Below are 8,627 nucleotides of genomic sequence, written 5' to 3' on the forward strand. Positions count from 1 at the left end.
AACGGCCTTCATGAGGGTAGCGCTACAATTTCATGACTCATTTTCATTCTCAGAAGCTACAACCTTCCCAATCCTGAGCTGTGGATGAAATGTATCGCATGGTAATCAGTCCCAGCCTCATTCCCTGTGAATTCAGCCTTGTTTAGGAGCCCATAAAGGCCTGCATTCCTATCCCTGCCAGAGGAGGGTCATGAAGAGAGAAAAGACAAAATTAGGAGACTACAATACACTCATAGAAGCAGCTTCTCAAACCAAAAACCAAAGAAGGAATCGCATACACACTCATGAAGGCTGAAGACAACATCGCTCTTGTAAAAGTCTCCTCAATATAAAAGAAATGAATAATAAAGTGTATATAAAGAAAAAAATCGTTTAGGTTAAGTAGAGAATGATAAATGGATAAACGTACATTAATCTTTTTCTAACAAAGAAATCACCGCGCCTAACCCAGAGGGATCGGATACAAGTGCGCACGTATTGGCGCTGCGGCTGAAGTTCCCATATGCCCTCCAAATAGACTGTATACAAAAGCCAGCACTCGTCCATGGGCTGTATGATCTACTTTATTGAATCACAATGTAAAATCCACAGATAAGACAGTGCTTAGCTAACGCGTTTCAGCCAGGGAAAGGCCTTAGTCATAGCGGCTGTGATTCTTCAGCCTTTCCTGGCTGAAATGCGTTAGCATGGTCTTATTTGTAGATTTTACCCTGTTGTACAGCCCATGGACGAGTGGCAGCTTTTTGCATAAACATTTTATTAGCATCCCCAGACCTAACCTAACTGACCCTGCCTCTCCACAGATGTATACTTACCTTGATTTAAGGGCTGCAGTTCCACCATTTGCATCCAATCGCTGTCTTGGCATCAGAGCATTGCTGCCCTATACATAGATCTCAACTATCCCTGATTTGGAGGGACTGGTCCCCTTTTGGCCTCATTCACAGGAGGACAGAAGCCCATGGAGTATGAATGAGGCGCTTATTTACGTATCTGGAGCAGGCAGACTATGTTAGTGAATGAAGATTAAGTGGATGCACAGACTCACCTGCACAGCCAAACTTGACCGTCAGGTGCATAGCCCTTGAATGCAAACAGCGTGCGCCAAGGGTTGTGTACCCACTCCTGTATGCTCGCCAAACTTGGCTGTGGAGGAGAGTCTGCGTCTCCATTCACTAACATAGACTGACAGAAAATAGCAGCTCAAGGAGCCAAATCATGTGCCTATGGGAAGCATGCTGGTAGGAGGAAAGATCAGAGTGATGGAAAGATGAGCTCATCATTGTGTGGCTTCTCCTTTCAATGTCCAATCACAGGATGGGAGGGCAGTGAGTCCAGGACGAGTGGGTTGTATGACACGGGACATCCAGCAGCAGAAAAGAATACTGCGGGGGAAATCTCTGGACTGAAGCTGAAGGTTGCAGCAAAAACTGGTTCTGCTGTTTTAGCTTTTTATGGGCTATTCAATTAAATTTTGTAATTTTTTGGCTGGAGTCCTGCTTGAAAGATGAACTCTGATCAATGGCACAGAAAACACCAAGTAATGCAGTTATTGATTAAAAAATAACGAACTGGGTTTTTATACACAAGCAGTAAAAGCCACTGAATAGGAATTGATATATTCTGTACAGCAGAGCTCAGACTGGGAAAGTTAGAAAGACAGCACAAGGAGCCAATCAGGTGTGCTGTGATGACAAGCAACATGAAGAATGGACTAAAATGCAGAGGGAGCAGAGAGACGAGTTCATCAGTGTGCTGCTCTTTCACTGTCCAATCACAGGCAAGGAGCTGACCTGGCTGTATTTTGTAACTGCAACAGAGAAAAGTCAGGTCTCAGAACAGAACTGCCAAACCTCTGACAGGTAAAACAGCTTTCATATATGCGTGTCAACCAGGGGCGGACTGACCATTTGGAAACTAGGGCACTGCCCGAAGGCCCGTGGTCAGTAGGGGGCCCCATGAGATGCCCCTGGTACCTTTTTCATAGGCTTTTTTGAGTTTGGGCAAGGACACAGGGGCCCCATTATCCCCTATTGCCCGGGGGCCCCATGAGTTGTCAGTCCGCCCCTGGTGTCAACAGTGTGTTTAGCTGTTTTCTTGGTGTTTGGGTTTAGTACCCTGTGCTGGTATTCAGTTTCCTCCTCGTATTTCTATATCAATCCTTCCATAGGTATCAAAAACCAGAGATTAAACCTATGTGATGAATAATCCATGTGCTGTGATAAGGTGAGCAGTGATTGTGTACCAGCAGCTGCAACACAGATGTATAATCCCCAGGTGACAACACACATCCTGTCTGCTACCACAGAGGGGGGGGGGGGGAATAATGACAGGGACACTCCCATCATACTCACATAAGTCATTATCAGAAACCATTGTGCTGCCATCACAAAACATTTCATCAACAACAACCTAAACCCATCAAAAAGGCATCAGAACCTTGTCTATCTGTAGCAGACCTTTCATGGACTAGGACAGTGGTGGTCAACCTAATTAAAATAGAGGGCTTCAGGTGTGGCCCCTGACAATAACATAGGGCTGTACATACAATCAGTGAGTGCAATGCTACAGAAATCTGTCAAAGACTAGGAATTCGCTGCAGGACATCACCAGACACTGGTGACATGCTTCAGTTGAGCAGAGACTGGGAACTTGCTTCAGGACATGGCAAAACACTGGGGACGTGCCGCAGGGGGTGGCCAGAGACCGGGGACGTGCCACAGGGGAGGGCCAGAGACCGGGGACACGGTACAGGAGAGGGCCAGAGACCGGGGACACGGTACAGGAGAGGGCCAGAGACCGGGGACACGGTACAGGAGAGGGCCAGAGACCGGGGACACGGTACAGGAGAGGGCCAGAGACCGGGGACACGGTACAGGAGAGGGCCAGAGACCGGGGACACGGTACAGGAGAGGGCCAGAGACCGGGGACACGGTACAGGAGAGGGCCAGAGACCGGGGACACGGTACAGGAGAGGGCCAGAGACCGGGGACACGGTACAGGAGAGGGCCAGAGACCGGGGACACGGTACAGGAGAGGGCCAGAGACCGGGGATACGGTACAGGAGACGGCCAGAGACCGGGGATCTGTCAAAGACTAGGAATTCACTGCAGGACATCACCAGACACTGGTGACATGCTTCAGATGAGCAGAGACTGGGAACTTGCTTCAGGACATGGCCAAACACTGGGGATGTGCCACAGGGGGCGGTCAGAGACCAGGGACGTGCCACAGGGGACAGCCAGAGACCGGGGACATGGTACAGGAGAGGGCCAGAGACCGGGGACATGGTACAGGGGAGGGTCAGAGACCAGGGACGTGGTACAGTAGACGGTCAGAGACTGGGGACATGGTACAGGAGACGGTCAGAGACTGGGAATATGGTTTAGTAGATGGTTAGTGACTAAGAACATGCAACAAGTGATGGTCACACATTAAATTAGACTGCTAGAGATCACTGTGACTAAAGCCCCTATTACTTGTGTCACATTCGATATTCCTTTCTGCCAGCTCCATTATAAAAGATCAGAGCGAAAAAAATGAAATGAAGAGGAAAGAAACCGCATAGAAAAATGTACGATAACACTAAATAAAACAAACCATTCTACTACTAGAAGCTAATCTAAAGAATTGTATTCCCTTGCTGTCTTGAGTAGGCAACAAAGCACAGACTGCAGGGGCCCCAAGACTGTATGTGGCCCCCTGGGTCCCAGGCTGGGCACCAATAGACTACGACATCACAAAATAAATCTGTAAAGCGCACCTATATTGATCATAGACTCGAGTTTTAAAGATTGTAAGCTTGAGCATGAAGGTGTGTCCAGCAACAGGAGGTTCCAGCTTGCCCTTAGAGACATCTTGTGCCTGTACTGCGGTGTGACAGCACTGGGGCTCTGGATTCAATCCACACGAGAGCCACTATCTGTCTGTTTTCTCAGTGTGTGGATTTGTCTTAGATACCTCGGACTTCCATCCACAAACTCTCTCTGGACCGCAGTTTATTTATGATTTCTTAGCTGGTTGATTGGATGGTTTAAGCAAACAACACACATTACAATCTGATTGTACAATCTCCTTCAGATCTACCAGTAAGTATGTAGCGTAAAGATCTGCCTGATTGGCTATAAATTGATTGGATAGATTGGGGACGTCCTCACGCTACATAAGTCTGGTAGATCTAGAGTTGATTGCACAGAGATTGTATGGTTGGATTACATTGTGTATGGTGAGCCACGTGTGTATTTGTAAAGCAGGGATATCGTGCTGGGGCAGGTATTCCAGGTTTACGATTGGCTGGTAAATGAATGCAATAAACAAACAGTGGGACTGGCAACACTGGGAGGAAATGCTGGATCTTGTAGTTCCTGAGCTGCAGAAGGCTCTATGAATTATAATGCCAATATCTCAATGTGTTTACCAAAAACACTGCATGCCTCTACATGACCCATCCACCCATCTAATGCCTGGGAGGAGAAGAGTTTCATCAGGGCTCTGCATCGATGGCAGATGTGAAATCTTTCTTCATATGAGATGAAAAATCTGCCAATCTTTACGCCAACCTATCCCCCCTCATTGACCATAAACATGGCAGCATTACAGCTGTCAATCAAACAAATGATCCAACACATCGAGGCCACCTACCTACATCAGTTCATACATTTACACCTACATGGCGGACAAGGGAAGGGCTGGGAGAATGCATTGCATAGTTTCTGCAATCAAAAGCTGCTTGGCAGTGGTTGAAATTGCCACTAAAGGGATTTATTTACTAAAACTGCACGGTGCAAAATCAGGCTCAACCAATCAGCTTCCAGGTTTTATTGCCAACGCTTAATTGAACAAGCTGAGGTTAGAAGCCGATTGAGTTATATCCAGGAGTGAGCCTGATTTTTCACTCTCCGGCTTTAGTAAATAAACCCCTAGTCATAGGTATGGGCAGTGTAAGAGACAGACCGTGGACTCATACAGGTTGCTCATACCACTGACGTTGGCTGCTGCGGAACCTCTTGGCAAAAAAATAAATAAACCTCATTTGCAACTGTCCTATCAGGTTGGGGATAGCTATATGTGTGTATAGATGTAAAAACTCACACATAGGCATACAAAAATACACCGTGCATTTACAATGTCAGTTCATATCTTTCTGCAATATCTGGTCCTTCGTGGTCATAGTGATTTTTCATTTTGTTTTTTTTTTTTGCAAATTACAGGAGATGGTCAGAGAATGGGGACATTCATTCCCTGCATATATCAATTTTGTATGGCCCCTAAAAAAAATTATATATACATTTTGTTATATATATTATATTTTTTTTGTTTGGAGAGCAAGAGATATACTCACAAGTGTGACAGGTATGTTCACACACAAAGTAGGTGTGTCCCTCTAGTTGTGAGAGTGTGTATATATATATTTATTTTATTATCAAATTTTATGTGTTGCTCTATTTGCATATATATATATATATATTTCTTTCTTTTTTTTTTTGTTTTTCTTTACACACACACAGTATATTTGTGTATTTATTGAGCGTGCGATCGCAAAATGGATTATTTGTATATGTGTGTTTTATATACATTCTTTTTATATACACACACAATCAATCAGAACACTCACTAAAAATCCCAAGTCATATCCACAGACATTATCACAGTTCCTTTAACCATCATAGAAACTTAAGCAGCAACTATAGGAATGTTTTATTCCAGCTCTGTCCCTGTGTCTCGCCTTGCCTTTGGATCAACACTAAGATGCCAATCCCAGATCTTAATGATAGTTGCGAGCAGACAGGTGAGTACCCCAAGGATCCCCCCCCCCCCCAGATGAACTGCACCACTTAACTTCCCAAATTTAAGTAAAAAAAAAAAGTTTATGTATATATATATATATATATATATATATATATATATATATATATATATATATATATAATTTTTTTTTTTTTTTATAGAGGGATAGGAATGTAATATATATATATATATATATACACACACACACATAGTACCAATGACTGCAAACCAATCAATCAATTATAAGCTGACCAATACAAATCCCACTGATCCCAAGACCTATCCACAGACATTTTTACAGCTTCCTTACTCATCCCAGAAACTTAGGCAGCAACTACAGGAATGCTGTATCCTATCTCTGTCCCAGTGTCTCGCCTTTGGATCAGCCCTAAGATGCCAATTGCAGATCACAATGACAGCAGCCATCAGACAGGTCAGCACCCCCAACTTCAGGATCCCCCAACCTCCAGGATCCCCCCCACATCTAGCAGCATTTCCTATCTCAGGACACAAGTGATCTCCTTCCACTCTGGCAGCTCTCCTGTACAACAATGGACTTTCACCATGACACATGCAGATGGAGGTAAAACAGGAACTTGCACTTACTTCATCTTCAGAAAGTCCATAGACCGGCTCAATCACAGTCGCCATGGGGATGGTCAATGGGTGGTCAGCAGTTCCTGATCATCAATAGAAGTGTAGGGGGGCTTCCCAGGTCCAGATATGAGTCCAAACAAGGGGGTTCGGGGGGGGGACAATAATCAGGTGATGATTCCTTTAAGAGGCAAAAGTCAGGCAGGAGAGAAGCAGCATCAGGTCTGGTGGGGGGAAGGGAGCAGGATCAGGTTTTTGTAAGGGAGGGGGGTCTTTGTCTCCAGCAGGTAGTGCAGAACCCCCTAAAAAAAAAAAAGTGATGAATCTGGTAAGTCCTGTGTGTGTGTCTGGTCTGCAGCTCTCAGACAAACCTTCAGCCTGATGGAGGTGGGAGTGACTAGAGAAAGCCCTTCCTGCCCTGCACAGGGCTCATTGCAATCAGCAACTAGCAGGCAGGAGGCTGCCCCAGCCTAGCAGAGGCGTGGAGAGCATGCATAGCACCCAATGAGCGGGCAGCCCCTGCTACTGCTGCAGGGTTCGGTTGTCCTGCACTTGGCAGCCTCTGATCATCCAGGGGCCCCGAACAGCTAGCAGCCTCTGATCATCCAGGGGCCCCGACAGCTAGCAGCCTCTGATCATCCAGGAGCCCCCAACACCTAGCAGCCTCTGATCATCCAGGGGCCCCAACAGCTAGCAGCCTCTGATCATCCAGGAGCCCCCAACACCTAGCAGCCTCTGATCATCAAGGGCCCCCCAACGTATCTCCCAGCACCAGGCAGCCTCTGATCATCCAGGGGCCCCGAACTGCTAGCAGCCTCTGATCATTCAGGGGCCCCGAACACCTAGCAGCCTCTGATCATCCAGGGGCCCCAACAGCTAGCAGCCTCTGATCATCCAGGAGCCCCCAACACCTAGCAGCCTCTGATCATCAAGAGCCCCCCAACGTATCTCCCAGCACCAGGCAGCCTCTGATCATCCAGGAGCCCCCAACACCTGGCAACCTCTGATCATCCAGGAGCCCCCAACACCTAGCAGCCTCTGATCATCCAGGAGCCCCCCAACTTATCTCCCAGCACCAGGAAGCCTCTTATCATCCAGAAGCCCCCACCACCAAGCAGCCTCTGATCATCCAGGGGCCCTCAACACCTAGCAGCCTCTGATCATCCAAGGCCCCCCCCCCCAACTTATTTCCCAGCACCAGGAAGCCTCTGATGATTCAGAGGCCCCAACACCTAAAAGCTTCTTATCCAAAAGCCCCCAACACCTAGCAGCCTCTGATCATCCAGAATCCCCCAACACCTAGCAGCCTCTGATCATCCAGGGCCCCCCAACATTTAGCAGCCTCTTATCATCCAGAAGCCCTCCAACACCTAGCAGACTCTGATCATCCAGAAGCCCCCAACACCTAGCAGCCTCTGATCATCCAGGGGCCCCCAACATTTAGCAGCCTCTGTTCATCCAGGGGCCCCCAACACCTAGCAACCTCTTATCATCCAGGGGCCCCCAACACCTAGCAGTCTCTGTTCATCCAGGGGCCCCTAACACCTAACAGCCTCTTATCATCCAGGGGCCCCCAACACCTAGCAGCCTCTGTTCATCCAGGGGCCCCTAACACCTAGCAACCTCTTATCATCCAGGGGCCCCCTACACCTAGCAGCCACTGATCATCCAGGGCCCCCCAACATCTCACCCAGCACCTGGCAGCTTCTGACCCCCAACTTCTGTCCTGGAAGTGTGCAAGGGACACTGGCAGCAGTCTGGAATTGTCAATGGCAGATCAGGGCACTGATCAGTGATACAATGTAGCAAAAGAGATGTCTCCGCTCAGCCATCCATACCCTACAATTTTGTATCCAGTTGTTTCGGTAAACACATCCTACAGTCTCATAACAAATACAATCCCCACTTCCTCCCTTCCAAGGTGGGGACAATAATACATTCATTTTGCTGGGGCAACAGCGCCACCTAATGCTACAGAATGGAAAAGAAAAAAAAAATTAACCGTGTGCTTACTCATTTAACCACTTGGCTACCGAGCCAATTCTGACACTTCTCTCCTACATGTAAAGTCAGCATTTGTTTGCTAGAAAATTACTTAGAACCCCAAAGATAATGTGTTTTTTAATTGGAAGCCCCAAAAGAATAAAATAGTGCATGTTGCGCCCTCCTGTCCCCAGCAGAGTTCTTCCGTTACACGCAACTACGTCGCTGGATAGTCGCCTTTAGCTGCAATTCTTCTTTCTCAT

The 8,627-nt window shown here is 47.2% G+C and overlaps 1 protein-coding gene across 3 annotated transcripts in view; it reads right to left on the minus strand.

The window, feature by feature from the left end:
- NEDD4L (NEDD4 like E3 ubiquitin protein ligase) overlaps positions 1 to 6,967 on the minus strand; it is a 635,056-nt gene extending 628,089 nt beyond the window's left edge. Inside the window, exon 1 of one of the 3 annotated variants that reach the window (XM_089683436.1) lies at positions 6,394 to 6,967. In XM_089683436.1, coding sequence (XP_089539562.1) covers positions 6,394 to 6,438 — 45 coding nt within the window. In that variant the 5' untranslated portion in view covers positions 6,439 to 6,967. The remainder of the gene's footprint in view (positions 1 to 6,393) is intronic. The other 2 variants (XM_089683437.1, XM_089683438.1) reach the window with 2 other exon arrangements.
- Between the last annotated feature and the right edge of the window lie 1,660 nt (positions 6,968 to 8,627).

This window comes from Staurois parvus, unplaced genomic scaffold, assembly GCF_062004578.1.
Source record: "Staurois parvus isolate SC_StPar_1 unplaced genomic scaffold, SC_StPar_1.0 ptg000310l, whole genome shotgun sequence".
NCBI lineage: Eukaryota > Metazoa > Chordata > Amphibia > Anura > Ranidae > Staurois > Staurois parvus.